The following is a 16945-nucleotide window of genomic DNA, read 5'->3' as shown; positions in this document are numbered from 1 at the left end:
CAATAGTATTTACGGAAAACATGAGAAAAGATAAATTTTTACCATCACACATACAAATAAAATATAAACAAAATATGCACATACAAATAGGTTATCACACAATAATCAAGGTAGCTGATGTTCAGATGAGAATGGATGCTTCTAGTAGTAGATTAAAAAAAAATACAAAGTGTCTTTCCGACGAACTAAAACAATAAAATCAAATGGTGTAATCCCAATAGATATTCATCTACTTGCGAGAAAGAGATCAAAGAAGAATCGAGGAAATAGAAAAAGAGCGTTTGATTAACAGATGGAGCTCAGATTCAACGATGAAGGAGATTAATCTAGGAATCAAAAAGAGATAGAACCATGAAGGAAGAGAAAAGAGAGACAATGGTGATTGAAAAGAGATAAGATTTAATAACACTAAATTTATATAGAATATATTTAAAATTTTAAAATCTATAAAAGTCATTAAAAATAATTAAAAATCGAAATTGAATACACCCGTGGATTGTAAATTATAAATCACGGTTAAATATGTTAAAATGAGTTTGAATCCCTGAGTTATAATTTGATATAAGTATTTAATTTTAGTTTTATATTTTTAATTTCATTAAATCAATTTTATTATTTTCTAAAAATTAAGAATTGAAACTGAAGAAATATAAAATTTTAGCAAACCAGCTTCCCTGCCAATTGTCTGCGCGACCAATTTTCTTGACCAGTATCCGGCCGGGTACGAAACAATATTTGGCGACCCAACGAGCATGTGTTCGTGTTCAGCTCTTTAATAACCTCTCTCAACCTTGCGTGGCGGCGTGCCCTAAATCCTAATTACTAAACTCTCTCTTTATCGTCATTTTATTCGTTCGATCTTCCGCCACTCTTCTTCCTTTGCGGAAGGGAAGCAAAAAAACCCTAATTCATGTCAAGTTCCTACGGCTCCGGTGGACCTGATGACACTGCGCAGCCTCCTCGCGGCGGCGGTTACGGACGAGGCCGTGGAGGCGGCGGCGGGTACGGTGGAAACCAGGGGAATCGAGGTGCCGTACTCTTTCTTTTTGTCGTTTGGTTCTTATTGTTTTCTCTGCCTTCCTGATAGCATAAGATTTTCCAGATCTAGGGTTTGGAGTTTTGACGCGTCGTTTTGTGTAGGTGGAAGCGGCGGCTACGGTGGCGGTGGCGGTGGCGGTGGCTATCAAGGCGGAGATCGTGGAAACCGGGGAGGTGGCGGTGGACCCCGAGGCGGTGGTCGTGGTGGCGGAGTTGGTCGGGAGGGAGATTGGCGATGCCCCAACTCCAGGTAAGTTTATTTCCATTTCCGAGGTTGACTTATGTTCCTGTATTGTGATTCTTTTCTTCTGTCACTTCTCTTGTGGAATTAAGTTAAGATCTTGGTGCAGTTGCGGAAATATGAACTTCGCAAGAAGAGTGGAGTGCAACAAGTGTGGAGCTCCGTGTCCCGGTGGTGGGCGTGGTGGTGGTTCTGGTGACAGCAACAGAGGAGGTGATGGTGGCGGTGGTTTCAATAGAGGTGGTGGTGGTGATTATAATGATGGTCAAGGTGGTGCCCGTGGTAGTTATAACAACCGGGGCGGTGGATATTCTGGGAACCGTGGTGGTAGAAGTGATTATGAAGGAAGAGGTGGAGATTTTGGGGGAAGAGGTGCTTCTTATAATGATAATAATCGAGAGCGAGAGGATGACAGATATGGTCAAGTTGCACTGCCTCCCTCAGCTGGTTATGGCGGTCCTGGTGGTGCTGCTGGGAATTATACTCCTCCCAATTGTTACGGTGCAAATAGTGCCTATGCTGGTGATTCTGTTACACCTCCTAGTAATTATGGTGGCCCTAATTCTTACCCTCCTCCATACGGTGTACCCCCTCCAAATGCATATTCTAATGAAGGTTCTTTGGCTCGTGGTGGTCCACCATCTAGCTATGGCGGTCCACCATCCAGACATGGTGGTGGATATGGTGATCGTGGGAACCCTGGCCGTGGTGGTGGTGCTCCACCTCGCCACGAGGGTGGTGCGTATGGTGCTGCTCCTACTGATGCTGGCGCTCAGATCAAACAATGTGATGAAAGCTGTGGAGAATCTTGTGATAACTCGAGGATCTACATCTCAAACTTGCCTCCTGATGTGACTACAGATGAGCTACGTGACCTTTTTGGAGGAATCGGTCAGGTATTAAATATCATCAGTTATTTTAATTTATTAATATTGGTTAATTTATATCGAACTGATTGTTTTCTATGGTAATAAAATATTGATGTGCTCACTCTAAAGTATTACATAGTAATATGAAATGTGAACAGTCTATGACTGGGCTTAGTGTGGCAATCAGTACTATTGAAGTGCTGACCTGTAAGTTTGATTGCCTTGATATGAATAGGGTTTACATACAAGATACTTGCTTAAGGAAATACAAAAGTTTACAATATTTCTCATCACCAATTACGATGCAAATTACCGTTTTGTAAGCTTAGATTGTATCCGTAACGCCCCAAGTTTTTTTTATAATATATAAATTGCGGACGCCACATACTCATACTTCCATAGTGGTTCTTGGTTCAAATAAAATTACATCACGACTTGAAGAAAATAAACATAGCTAAATGCGGAATTAATCTAGAGGGTCTTTGGGTTGTACCGCCATTGTTCCGAGCTAGCCCACTGGTCATCACCTCCTGCCTCATCGGTTTTGTTGTCTGAAAAAAAAGAATCAAGGTCTGTGAGTCAAGAGACTCAGCACATTCAAAACGGTGTTATGCATTAATTAGCGACTATAATCTAGTGTACTAAGGGAAATTACATGCAAGGTAACTTGGGATCTCCCTATTAGCATACTATGAACATAAGCATAGACATCAACATAAGCAAGAGAGCATAACCATAAGCATAGTAAATGACCTAGTCATAATGATAGACTTGATCATGAGCATGTACATAAGCATAACATAAGCATTCTTGCATGGTATAAACATACACATAAAAATAGACTTTATCATGAGCATATACATGGGCATACATGAGCATGAACATAGCATATCATGAACTTAACATATTTATAGCATATCATGAACCTAATATATTCATAGCATATCATGGATTTAACGTATTCATGACATAACATGAACTTAAACTTAGCATATCATGAAATTAACATATTTGTAGCATGATATGAACTTATACATAGCATATCATGAACTTAACATATTTATAGCATAACATGAATTTGAACTTAGCATATCATGAACCTAACTTATTCATAGCCTAACATGGAAATCGATATTGGGCTCCCTCTGGGGCCTTGTCCCGTAAACGGAATCCCTCTGGGGCCTTTTCCCTCACAGTATTCCCATCAAATCCTCATCATTTTGTCACAGTTGACTTATCCGATATTGGGCTCCCTCTGGGGTCTTTTTCCGTAAATGGGCTCCCTTTGGGGCCTTTTCCTCTGGGATTTTTCCCCTCACGGTATCTTCATCTTTATCGTTATCATTATTACTTTGTTACAGTCAACTTACCTTATATTCGGCTCCCCTTGGGGCCTTTTCCCGTAAACGGGTTCCCTCTGGGGCCTTTTCCCGTAAATGGACTCCCTCTAGGGTCTTTTCCCTCATAGTATCTTCATTATCATTTTCATGAATATGTTTAGTGTTATAGCTAATCGAATTTACTAAGTAGACTAATTAACATCAATTACTAATTAATTATTTCTTTAGACAGATTCACAACCTTAATTATCGATCATTACTCATTAAATTAAATAAATGTAATTATTATCTATCAACTTATTAATCAATCGATTACTTGAATCAAATAACCAAATAAATCTCATTAACTACTTGGTAATTAATACGTTAATACTATTTTACTAAAATTGGGATTAAAGTTCAGATTATCAATTAATCCGTTACGAAACTGTTTAACCAATTCCATCAACTAAATTCTAGATTAATTAACTAACCTTAATTAATTACTTAATTAATCTCTCAATCATTCTTATTAATTGATTTATCTATTAAACTAATTTAATCAATTAAGCTAATTAAATTACTCAGCAAATTATTTAATTAATAATCTTAATTATGCAAACCCCCTCTAATTAATTCCCTGATTATATTTAATTAATCGACTATTGCTCCAATAATCAAACTACATTAATAAATCAGTTAATAAATATTACTTGATCGGCTCATTAAATTTGTATTCAATCAGATTAATCGTTAATGCAGTTAATCATATACTAATCAATCTCAATCAATTAATGAGTACCTATTAGATCACCAACCATTTCATCAATCTATGAATAATAAATTATAAACAATTTAATTCATTAAATCTCTAATCAAGATTAGATTATCATATCATAAATAAATTACATAGTAGACCTATTCATCTGTTCGTTAATATATTAAACTTAACTAACACTTGGATTTAAATAAATAGAATAAATCTTACGGGTTAATTAAAGAAATAAATCTTAATTTTAATTAATTAAACAACATGGTACCTTCCGAAAAGTCATTAGAACTTCGTCCAATCATCGCATGAAATAGAAAAGAAAAGCTTATTCGTTACCAATACATGAGTTGAATTTGTAGCATACAAAGCATAGAACCAAAACTAACATAACATACTAAACCTATCAAACTATAAAATCCGAAACTTTAAAGAATTATAGAAACTAATTAAGAGCATTAACATAATAGGAACATGCATCATTCATTGAAGCCGAAACATGATATCATAATAAGGAAACAAACCTAATCTTACAAGCTACCCAATCCAAAACTTTAAAGAATTATAGAAACTAATAAAAAGCATTAACATAATAGAAACATGCACCCTTCATTGAAATCGAAACATGATATCATAAAAGGGAAAACTCCAAAATTACACAAGACTATAGAGGCTAATTAAAACAATAACATGGTTGAGAACATGCCTTAAGTACTTAGCTATTACTCCTTGTCTTCCCTTGAAACTCTAGCACCGGTGGAGAAACAAAGGGTGGGGAAATCTCCTTAGGCCCGGTGGAAAGAAGAAGAACAAGTGGTGTTCTAGGTGAGGGTTTTATATAAGGTGGAGGCTCTAGGTGAGGGTTTTTATCTACTAAACCTTTATCCCTATCGTTTATCCATATTCATAATTATCTGAATTTTATATATACATATTTGTATGTGATAATAGTGTAGTTCTTAGTTATTATCTACAACATATGCATTTTATAGATTATATATATACACGTGAGTCACATATAAGTTCGTATACTTTTATTTAATATTAGATAGATTTTATAAATGCTAAGTCCCATATATTATTTATAAAACTTAATGCTAAGTCTAAATAGAAACTTATTTCCATGGTTTATATAATTCCATATATAGTTTTACCTATTTAATTCTATTTATTCTTTGTAATTACACCTTAATTTATTTCCATATTAATTAGATATTCATCTATACAGCGTACATACATACTAATATTTAATTCACATATTAATTTATTATACGTCTATATTACATTTTACATATGATACTATAATTTACACATATATTTTATATCATACAAAATATTTTATTTCTATATCTCTTAGATAAATAATCTTTAAAAATTTCTACATACTAAGTTTTATCCCTAAATGCTAAGTCCTTTAATTCCTATTATATATTTTATAAAACCTCATACTACGTTTTATCTCTATCCTTTATCCATATCATAATTATCTGAATTTTATATATACATATATAATTTGTATGTGATAGTATTGTAATTTCTTAGTTATTATATATATTTTACATGTTACACGTTATATATATAATATATTAATCTTAGGTGGCGTTGGTTTTCTCCTAGGAATCGGAATGTGAATGAGGATCATAGTATTGTGGAATGGGAATAGGTATGAGTTTGGGTATCATTCTTAAAAATAATATTTGGTTAGTTGAATATTTTCAATCGGAATAAATCTAAATTTTCTTTTTTACCCTTAGAGGAAAATAAGAGAAAAAATTAGATGGAAGAGAAAGTTGAATGTGAGAGAAACATATGATGAGAGAGAAAGTATGATGAGAGAAAAAGTGTGATGGGAAAAAATGAAGAGAGAGAAAGTGTGATGAGAGAAAATGAGGAGAGAGAGCGTGATAGGAGAGATTGACTAGAGAAAAAGTATGATGAGAGAGAAAGTGTGTTGAGAGAGAAAGAGTGATGGGAAAAAATGTAGAGAGAGAAAGTGTGATGAGAGAAAATGAGAGATTGAGGAGAGAAAGTATGATGAGAAAATGTGATGAGAGAAAGTATGATGGGAAAAAATGAGGAAAGGGAAAGTGTGATGAGAGAAAATGAGGAGAGAAAGTGTGATGGAAGAGAATGAAGAGAGAGAAAGTGTGATGAAAGAAAATATGAACAGAGAGTATGGTAAGAGAGATTAAGGAGAAAGAAAACATGATGAGAGAGAAAGTATGATGAAAAAATGAGGGAGAAAATAATGAGAGAGTGTGTGATGAGAGAGAATATAGAGAGAAAATGGTAGAGAATGTGTGATGAGATAGAATGAGGAGAGAGAGTGTGATGAAAGAGAATGAAGAGAGAGAAAGTAAGATGAGATAAAATATGGAGAGAGAGTAGGGTAAGAGAGATTGAGGAAAGATAGAAGGTATGATGAGAGAGAAAATATGATGAAAAATGAGGACAGAATGAAGTGAGAGAAAATAATGAGAGAGTGTGTGATGAGAGAGAATATGGTAGAGAATGTGTGATGAGAGAGAATGAGGAGAGAGAGTGTGATGAAAGAGAATGAAGAGAGAGAAAGTATGATGAGATAAAATATGAAGAGAGAGTAGGGTAAGAGAGATTGAGGAAAGATAGAAGATATGATGAGAGAGAAAATATGATGAAAAATGAGGACAGAATGAAGAGAGAGAAAATAATGAGAGAGTGTGTGATGAGAGAGAATATAGAGTGAAAATGATAGAGAATATGTGATGAGAGAGAATGAGGAGAGAGAAAGTATGTTGAGAGAGAAAATGTGATGATAGACTGAGGAGAGAGAAAGTATGATGAGAGAGAACAAGGAGAGAGAATGAAATGAAAGAAAAATTGAACAAATATACTAAGGATATTTTCGTTCAAAACTTAATTCTTATTCCCATTCCATCAAAAACCAAGGGAGGGGGTGGGTTTCATCCATACCCAAATTTTTGGATTTCATTCCAAAATCTTATTCCATTCTCATCAACCAAACACAAGGTTTGGGAATGAACCCATTCCCTCATTCCCAAACCTCTAAATCAAACGCCACTTTATATTTTTTTCTTCTTATTTTTATTTAATTAATATTATTTTGTATGACTATAAAAATGCATATTTGGGTATAAAATTAATATTTATTTCCAACAATTCCCTTAATAAAATTGATCAAATTAAATTTCATAAATGTAAGCTAGCTAATTAACTAAATCTAACTAAATCTATATATTTAAATTAATAAATTTCTTAATTAAATCTGAATTCTAATTAAATATAATTAATCCAATAAATAATCTTAATTAAATAAATTTGAAATCTAATTAAATTGTAATTAATCTAATAAATCCTCTTAATTAAATAAATCTGAATTCTAATTAAATTATAATTTAATCCAATAAATATTCTCAATGAAATAAGCGGTTTCGGACACTACAGTATCTTTACTTGTGGTTTGATGTGCATATATCTATTATTAAGGTGATGAAAAAATAGTGTTATACTTTTATTAACTGTACTCTTGTATGTTTGAAAGTACGTTTAACTGATTTAGTTGTTAATGCATTGAGTAAGTTCATTCTTCAGAAAGTTTTGATGTTGAAGGCCATGCAGTTTTGATATAATTAAATGCTGCTTTTCCCCATAGGTTATGACACAATCCCCTCTAGAAAATTTCTTGATTACAATCATCATCTTTCTGGTATTAGGATATCTAAAAAATAACCATCATACTTTTTATGTGACCACTATGTGTATTTTGAACTTTACTGCATCACACTGACTGATTTCTTGTTAAGACCTCAGACTTAATACGCGATTAGGTTTTTTTTTGCATAATTTTGAATATGTGTGTTTGTGTATTGCTTAAATCTTCATATATGGTTCAACTATAAGGAAGGTTGATGATCTAGCTTGTACTTGATTTAATGCAGATAAGGATCTAATGTGCATAGAAGTAATCCCCTCAATATTAATTCTCTTTAGGTATGAGAGTGTTGCACCTTGGTTAGGGTTTGTATGAAAGTTTGTTGCAATAGCCTTGGGAGCTAATTAGTTGTTTTGATCAACAATGAGCCTGAATCTGTTGGTCTTCTGAAACAGATTGACAATCTTAAATACAAATTAGCTGAATACTCTATGGTTTGCTTATGAGGAATTTTCAGATACCTAGATCTTATTAGCATCTTGTTAGCCATTAGGTGATGGATGCCCAGATGTATTTTATGTGAATAATGAATTGTTTAGTTCTTGGGATGTATTCAGTATTCAGATTACACTTTGTTTTGTGTACTTTTGTCTGCCTATTGTTTGTATATTCACCTGCATATGAGCAAAAAACAGGATCGTAGGATTCTTATATTCCATTTTTGAGGTTTTAACAATTCTTCTCGTAAATGCTGCTATCTTTTTCATGTTTGTAAAATTCAATGACTGTATCATGTTAGCAAGTGAAGTTTTCATTTTATTTAATTAATGAGGCAATTAATGAGGCACTGCCATTGCCTTATAATTTTCACTGAAAAGGGATCTTTTCTGAGTGCTGCCAATTTATACTTATAACACTCTTTGGTTTCATTTTTTCATTACCTCAATTTATTCAGCTGTTTTTTGTCTGTATCTCTGATGTTTCTTTGCTTCACAACATTGACATTAAATTTACTGCCACATGCAATCTTCATGTTTCATTTCCTTATCCACAATTTTTTTAACCTGTCAACACAATTAAAATAAGATCTGGTGCATTCATATTCCTTCTTCATCCACTGAGGGTAATCAACTAATCATATAGTTAATGTCTAATATACTGGGCATTTTCTATTTGTTCAAATTTTTATCTAAGATCTCACCAAAAATATGAATTTGGCATTCCTCGTCTCTTTTTGCCAAATATTGAATTTGATAAAATCACATTTTTTAAAAATAATCAGGGTAAGAAATTTGCTAAGTTCAGCTTACAAACTGAGAGAATTTCTAAAATACTTCTCATTTGGTAGGTTGGCAAGCTCAAGCAAAAGCGAGGCTACAAAGACCAGTGGCCTTGGAATATAAAGATATATACAGATGAATCTGGGAATAACAAAGGAGATGCTGTGCTCTCATATGAAGATCCTGCTGCTGCTCATTCTGCCGGAGGCTTCTATAATAGTAAGCTGTACTTTCTATTCATAGGATGTGACTGTTCATCCAACGCTTTTTGATATATTGTGGAACTACTTTTCTAGACTACGACATGAGAGGGTACAAGATTAATGTTGCAATGGCAGAGAAGACTGCACTCAAAGCAGCCCCTTCATATGAGTATTGAACTTTAATTTGTTTTTTCCCCTTTGGCTTGAAGTTGAACTTAAATTCTGTACAGGGCCTGAAACTATGAACTTGAAATCCATTCTTAGTGCTAGTTGTTAGTTCTTTCAGATTTTGAACCCACCTAGTTGGTTCTTTTTTTTAATGATATTTGTTGTGGTTTGGAAACGCAGACATTTTCGCCATAATGATACGAATAAGCTTTTCTTTTTATGGACTAGTCATTCATCCTTTTTCTTGTTTTCGTTTGTCTTTGTGCATTTTGTTATATTTTCTAGAGTCTGGGCACATTTATTTATCTCCTAGCAAGCTGTTTAACTGTCAATGAAGATATATTTGGTGTAGAGCCTGTCCTTTATGCTGGAATTTGTCAAATAATTTAACCCAAGGAGTTTACTCTTTGGATTGGCTATCAGTCTTGGCCCAGGATATTATTAAGCAGCCTGTTAAAAAAAGGATATGCCAATTTGTTGCTTGAATCCTTTTAAAAAATCATAGTAGATATTGAACATCAGTTATTAAGAACTATGAAATTTGCTGACCTTTTTAGTTCTGGTATTAGAGTTATGTATCTTTTGTATTGCCATCTGCTAAATCTTATTAATTTTCTGAACTGTTGGTATCATAGAAGGCAACTAATTTTCTGTAAATATATTATCATTCGCCTTGGCCTTTATTAGTCTTGTGCTTATGCTTTTGACACATCCTCATGTAAGACAGTAGAATGAACTTTGAACTTCACAGTATATGATATGGGTCAGTTTGTCATTGTAAAAATGTTGGTTGTTCATGCTGTTGCATATGCATTTGTGTTTGCCAAAATTTTCAAGTTATGTACCCATACCATGCTAGATTATACGTTCAACATCAACCTAACTTAAACATCTTTTGGAATAAACTTGATAAGCAGACACCAACTTTTTTTTAATGACAAATATCTGATTATGTTTACAGACATGGATTCTGTCAACAATGATGAATGCGATTTTTAAATAGCTTGTGGACTATATTGCATGTTTGATATACTAATAGAAATTGTATAATTATGCAAGTATACCCTTTTTTGTGATTAGCTTAAGTTGCAATTGTCTCAAATGTATGTCAAATAGCTAACTTTTGTGCTTCACTATTTTTTGCTTGTACACAAGCAGTGGTGGCAGAGGGGGTTATGGTGGAGGAGATCGACGTAGAGATAATTATAATGGTGGTGGTGGACCTGAGAGGCACCAGTACGGCGGCCAGCGATCTCGACCGTATTAGGCTGAGTTATGTGTTCTGAGAATCTCTACTGAGTTCTCTTTCTAGTGATAGTCACTTTGTACTCAAAATTGGAGCATAAGGTAGGTTGTTCTAATCCTCTAAACAGGGAACCTCTTATTTTGAGAATTGTGTGGATTCACAAGTTGTTTGATCCTAATGTTGATTTTGTACTGTGTGAATGTCTTTTATAGATGCATGTGGAATTAATCTCCAAACTGCTGCTAGATTTGAAAATTACAGGTGAGTGCTGCTTCTTTAACGTGCTGCATTTATATGGCTCGCATCATGTACTGATGGCTTTCGGTGGTGATGAATGAACATGCATCAACATGTAAATCTGTGGGCCACGCTTGTTTGCATAGAAAGATAAAAGCCATTGGTTCCGCATGGATTTATATTAGCACGCTCTTTATTTTGCAATCTTATTTACATATGAAGAAAGCTTTGAATTTCTCATGGATTTTATATTATCACAAGACACTAGCTGCTTATTTTTGCCATGTCTTTGATCTTAGTTCTTTGTTTTGCTATTTTGACTGTTCCCTTTATTATTTTGATTGTTCCTTTTATTTCGTTGAAATCCATTTGTTTCCAGTCTTAACAGGTCTGAATGATGTTTTTACAGATTTCTTTAGTGCCTGGCTCGAACACATTAACAGCAGCTTTCATTACTGATGGAAATTAGTGTTGCATTCCATCTTTTACCCTTGCTGTCTTCTTTCACTTTAAAATATGGGACTTTTTCTCCCCTGAACCAGCCAACTGATCTCATAACTGTAGTTACTTCTGAACTAAACGAACACTGTAAGGTTGGGTGCAAATCAATATTTGTTCAATTCTAGATCATAGGTTCTTAGGTTATCTTGGTGCACAGCTTGCTTGCTAAGCTCGAGTTATGAAAATTAAGATGGTGGCCTTCATTTCTTTTAAAATTAGCACTGTTTTTCTTATTGGCACATAGTTTCATTACTATGAACACGGTCATAGGAAACACAAAGGGTTTTCCCCGAGTGTGAAGGACAAATGTTGCTTTAGAATATTTTGTATGTATTTACAGGATTTATTATTCCCGTGCATGTATCATGTTAAAAAAGGACTAATTTTAGTGGACAGTAAGTCTTCCAGTTGGTCTGCAAAATGAGATATTACTTGTTACGGATAGGACTGTTTTGTGAATAACTTTTATTTTAGATTTTGTAGGAGCTTGTTTGTATTTATTTAGTTTAAAAGAATATATAAATAAAAAAATTAAATACAAGAGATGGTGAACAAAGTTCATATTAAAAAAATTATATAAAGTAAAAAAAAGTTGAATGTAAGAGAGTTTGGTTCATTATTGTTTTAATGTTTATGGAGAAAGTTCTTGTATTTATTAACTTATTTAAAATTTTAATTATTAAATTATGATTTTTAGAATTTTAAATTGTTAAATAATAAAAGTTTTATGCATTAAATATATATTTTATTTAAAATTAAAATTGATTCGATATAGATAAAATTTTAATAAATAAATTTGAATAAATTTCATAATAAGTATATAGATTTTGAGTATGGACAAAATAGGTCCGACCCTCGGTTACCCAATGTTGCATTGGGCATTGTTGGCCTTTCGTAATGAATAAATTTAAGTATAAAAAGTCATTAAAAATCATTGACATACCTATTGTACTTTACGTTTGAATTTCAGTTGTTTTTATCGGAAATAAAATTAAAAAATGGAAAAGAAAAAACAAACATTATTAATAATATACGTATGTTCGTTATTTACTCATTTTCTTATGAACGAATACGTTGAAAAAAAGTCTGATTAAATTGCAAATATGATTGTTTTTTATTCGTCAATAAAATATTCACTTCTAGGATTGATGTTTTCAATGCACATTTACATGCCTACTCATCTATTTGAATTACTTTCACTCCTTGTATCTGAATAACCATTATTCTTCATCCTTGTAGAATTTAAACAAATCCTCAAGCTTGAACACTTCAGAAGTGAACTCCATGCTCACGGAGCCGCGATGGCCTGAAACAGAATCCGTCATTTTCAGCGCTGCCAAGCTGATGCCTTCGGCGTTTAACGGTGCCAAGTCGAGCAAGAGCGAACGATACCATGTGGAAGAACTGTCACTGGAGTGATTAGTACTCCTCACCTCAGCTTCTTTTGCAGCATCACCATCATCTGAAACACTATTATTATTATTATTATTCTTTCTGCACATCTTTTGTGGCTTTGCAGCCTCTGTGATTCGTATGAATGCATCTATAGTAGCTCCTGCAAAGTTCTTACTAGCTAGATTTAGTATTCATCTATGAAATATAGATGTGAAATTTAAAGAAGATCATTGGAATCCAAAAGCTTGACCTTGGATGTTCGGTTCCATAAATTTCCCTTTGGCCGTATTTGCGCCTGCTATAACCATCTTCTATCTTGGTGGAGAGTATGGTTCTACATGAGTAGGGATAAGTCCTGCAACATGAAATCATACTTTTTGTAATCACGGTTATCGAAATGCTCTTTGTTGTTTTACTTTCATTTGCTCAATATTTTTTTAATATAATTTTCATCTCTTTTTCCGGGATAATATTGCGTTAAAAAAATATCACCAACATGCAATGCGAAGACATTTTATAAATAAGATTATAGTAAAAATTAAAAGGGTACTGGAATCGTTTTTATTTATTATCAAGTGTGTACACTTTATTTTTTAAAATTGTTTTTATTTTTTATACTAGTGTAGTAATTACTACTTCATAATTACTTATAACTATAATTCATATAAAAAATTATATTATAGTAGTTATAAACTATAACTACTATAATATATATAAACCCTTTAACTATAGTTAACATAAAAAAATTATATTACTGTAGTTAATAGCTTATAGTTGCTATAATATACACACTTCAATTCTAATCAACACTAATGAACTATTATAACATAACTCGATCAAAACTGATCAATATTATATTATAGTAGTATTTTAATTTTGACTAACACTAATAATACTTTATTATTAGTGGCATAGCCAGGATTTTATATCAGGAGGGGCGATTTTATAAAAATTCTAAATATTAGTGTAGATCAATTTTTATCCTCCAAAAATCTAACTTTCAAATTTAAGGAGTTAAAAATGAACTTAAATTTAAAAATTTTTAGTTTAGCCCTTGATTTTAGTTGAAACAATGATCTATGGATCCTCAGATCTTATCTATGACTTAAAGCCTAAGAATCAATTTAGGTGGAAGAGAGAGAGAAGGGAGAATGTAGTGAAGGGGGGATGTCCTATTTGAAGTAAGTATATCTCATATTTTTTTTAAATACTTCGATATTATTATTTCACCTAATTTATCATTAATATAATATTTTAGACACATAATCACTTAATTTAAGGACTATTTTTTTAACCATTCAAAAATAATAATAAAATTGATAGTAAACAAATAAACATGAATTTGAAAAATCGACACTATATACTTTTTTGACACTTATATCCGTAACGAAAAAGAAAAAATAAGAAAACTTTATTTCAATCAAAAGGTGTTTGTTGTGGAGTATTGGTGTAGCGACAACGATACACTGGTAGCAAACAATGGCAGCACTAGTAATAATATCGTGCGGTGACAATAATGTGTATGGTAGTGGTAATGATATGAGATGAAGAATTTTGAGGATAAAATTAAGGTTAGGGAAAAAAATAAGAAGGGGATTAGAGGAGAAAAAAAGAAAATACGGTGAGAGAGGAAAAAAATAAGAAAAATTAAGGAAAAAAATAAAATACAATATTGAAGAAAAATAAAAAAAAAATGGGAGAGATGGAGGGGGAATCATGGGAGAGAAAAAAATATGGTTGGTTTTCATTGGATTTTTTTTTATAAAAGTCTATAAAATTTAAAAATTTATAATTAAGTGTTTTTTTTATTTTTCTTCCCAATGTATATTTTTTTTCCTCAAATTTCAGGGGGTGCGGTCGCACCCCCAAAGCTTCACCTAGCTACGCCCCTGTTTATTATAGTAAATAAAGTTTATATTTCTTGAAATATTGACATTTCATCATATATAAGAGCTATGAATCATGGTTGCTAAAATATAGAATGATTATTTCTGATCAATACCTATCAATATTATATTATAATAATTTTCAGATCATAACTATTACAATTATATAGTTATAATAATTACAAAATTACATAATTATAGTAATTATGATTTATTATTATTATATAATAGCTACTAGATCGTAGCATTGAGGAGCGTCCAATAAAACTATTAAAGGAACTTCCTTTTGAGTTTCAATCATAATATTATGAACTAATATGACACTAAAAACTAGTGCACATCTATCTATCTGTGTGTGTACCTTCCTCGATAATTGTTTTTTCGAGGAGTACGGATCTTTCCCTTCATCCAACCTCGATCGCTTCTCTGTTCGTCGGAGCATGGTTGGGAGTTTGCTGCGATTACAGACAGAGGTACTTTCTTTTCTCTCCACTGGTCATCAAACAAAAATATTATTAGTTAATTGGTCACTTAATTAAGCCGAGAGACTTAATTCCACCACATATCAGCAACTCACAATTAAAGTAATCTGAGGTGATCTTTGGAGCATCTCATGATCTGTGTCCATTGTTAAAGTGGAAGTCCAGGAGTGAGTTGATTAGGATAAAGAAAATAGAGAAACAATATTATCACACAATAAATACTTTCTGATACACCCGATGACTTAAGAAACTCGATAGCCACTTTGGATGGGGTTAGGTAGGACTGTAAATGAGCTGAACTGAGTCAAATAGTAAGAGGCTCAAGTTTAGGCTCAGTTTATTATCCTTAAGTTCAAACTCGGCTCAAGTTCGATTCGAGCTTTAGTTCTTAAACTCGAGCTCAGTTTGTAATAAAATTAAATAGTTCAAATTCGACTTGAACTCATTTAAGATAATTAACTATAATAATTAATAATATATTATTATATTTATTATTTATGTGATATTTAATTATGTATAAATAAGATAAACGAATCTCTTAACACACATGTTCATGAGTCTCTTAATGAACATATTCGTAAACCTCTAAATGAACATGTTCACGAGTTCACGAACTAATATTGTTAAGTTCAAGCTTGGCTCGATAATGTTATTGACCTCAAAACTAGACTCGAGCTCGGCTCGTTAACTTATCGAATGAATTTTTTTTCTAATCGAGACCCGAATAGCTCACAAGTAGCTTGGTTCATTTACACCCTTAGAGTTAGGACATAGTTAGATACACAAGCATCAACAAGCTACTGACCAAAAATGCCTTGTTCAATTTGGTGTCTCAATGGATGAATTTTTCCCCACCTTCGGCATGAAGGTGTGCTAATCTTCACCCATGAGTACTCCTAGAGTCCATGGGGGTCGTTCCACTACCCTAATTACTTCCTCCTATGCATTCATGAGACACATTAGAAATGCCCCAAATTAGAAAGAGTTTCTTATAAAGTAAATAAGAATGTATAATAAATTTTTCTTCGGAATCTGTATTGATAAAATCTTGGTGCACTGGATTATTTTTTTTATTAGAAGTGTTCCAAATGAAAACTTGACATATCGAATGACCTAAGAATACTTAGCATGTGACACGTCTAGAATCCTCCTCCTAGTTGGATGCTGAGGTTGACATGGATGGGCTTGCAAGGATTACACCTGTTAGAGGATGTCTAGCAAGGTCTTTTTGATGCTAAAGTTAGACTCCAATAACGGAGTTTGAGAGAAACAGAGTAGAATGTCGTAGAAGTGAGAGAGTGCATTGGGATATACTTGATAGTAAAAGGTGAAATTATCATCTCAACGACTCCTCCAAGATGACCCTTCATTGTCATGGGAGATTTCGTCCAACAACAACAGAACATGTAAGAAGGAGTTAAGGTAACGCATTCCGCACTAGTTGTAAATCGACCATATGCCTATTGACAATAGCATCATTGCATGAATCAACTTTGTCAACTCATAGGGACATCATTAGGATATATTTGAATCTTTATAAGTGGAGGTAAGTAGGAGATCATACTTAGGTAGGATCAGTGATTGCCAAGGACTATGGCCAAACATGACTTGAGGTGACAAGATGGATAAGGGGTTATATCTTCTGATAGCTTTCTAACA

At 32.9% G+C, this 16945-nt stretch overlaps 1 protein-coding gene across 7 annotated transcripts; it reads left to right on the top strand.

Moving 5' to 3' along the window:
• Positions 1–751: 751 nt before the first annotated feature.
• LOC122031750 (transcription initiation factor TFIID subunit 15b-like) lies at positions 752–13129 on the top strand. Of its 7 annotated transcripts, none has more exons than XR_006125848.1 (8): positions 755–1028; positions 1141–1288; positions 1389–2175; positions 9237–9387; positions 9465–9540; positions 10698–10886; positions 10998–11046; positions 12763–13124. XR_006125848.1 is itself a non-coding variant. In XM_042590875.1 (6 exons), coding segments are annotated over exons 1-6 (1278 nt in total). In that variant the 5' UTR covers positions 755–910; the 3' UTR covers positions 10694–10825. The 7 variants fall into 7 exon arrangements, 3 of the variants coding, with proteins under 3 accessions (XP_042446808.1, XP_042446809.1, XP_042446805.1); XR_006125849.1 differs by lacking the exon at positions 12763–13124 and adding an exon at positions 11432–11883; XR_006125851.1 differs by lacking the exon at positions 9465–9540 and having other exon boundaries at positions 752–1028; positions 12763–13129.
• The last annotated feature ends 3816 nt before the right edge of the window (positions 13130–16945 follow it).

This window comes from Zingiber officinale, chromosome 11A, assembly GCF_018446385.1.
Source record: "Zingiber officinale cultivar Zhangliang chromosome 11A, Zo_v1.1, whole genome shotgun sequence".
NCBI classification, from domain to species: domain Eukaryota; kingdom Viridiplantae; phylum Streptophyta; class Magnoliopsida; order Zingiberales; family Zingiberaceae; genus Zingiber; species Zingiber officinale.
The sequence above is the reverse complement of the archived record's forward strand: the minus strand, read 5'-3'. Positions and strand labels throughout refer to the sequence as shown.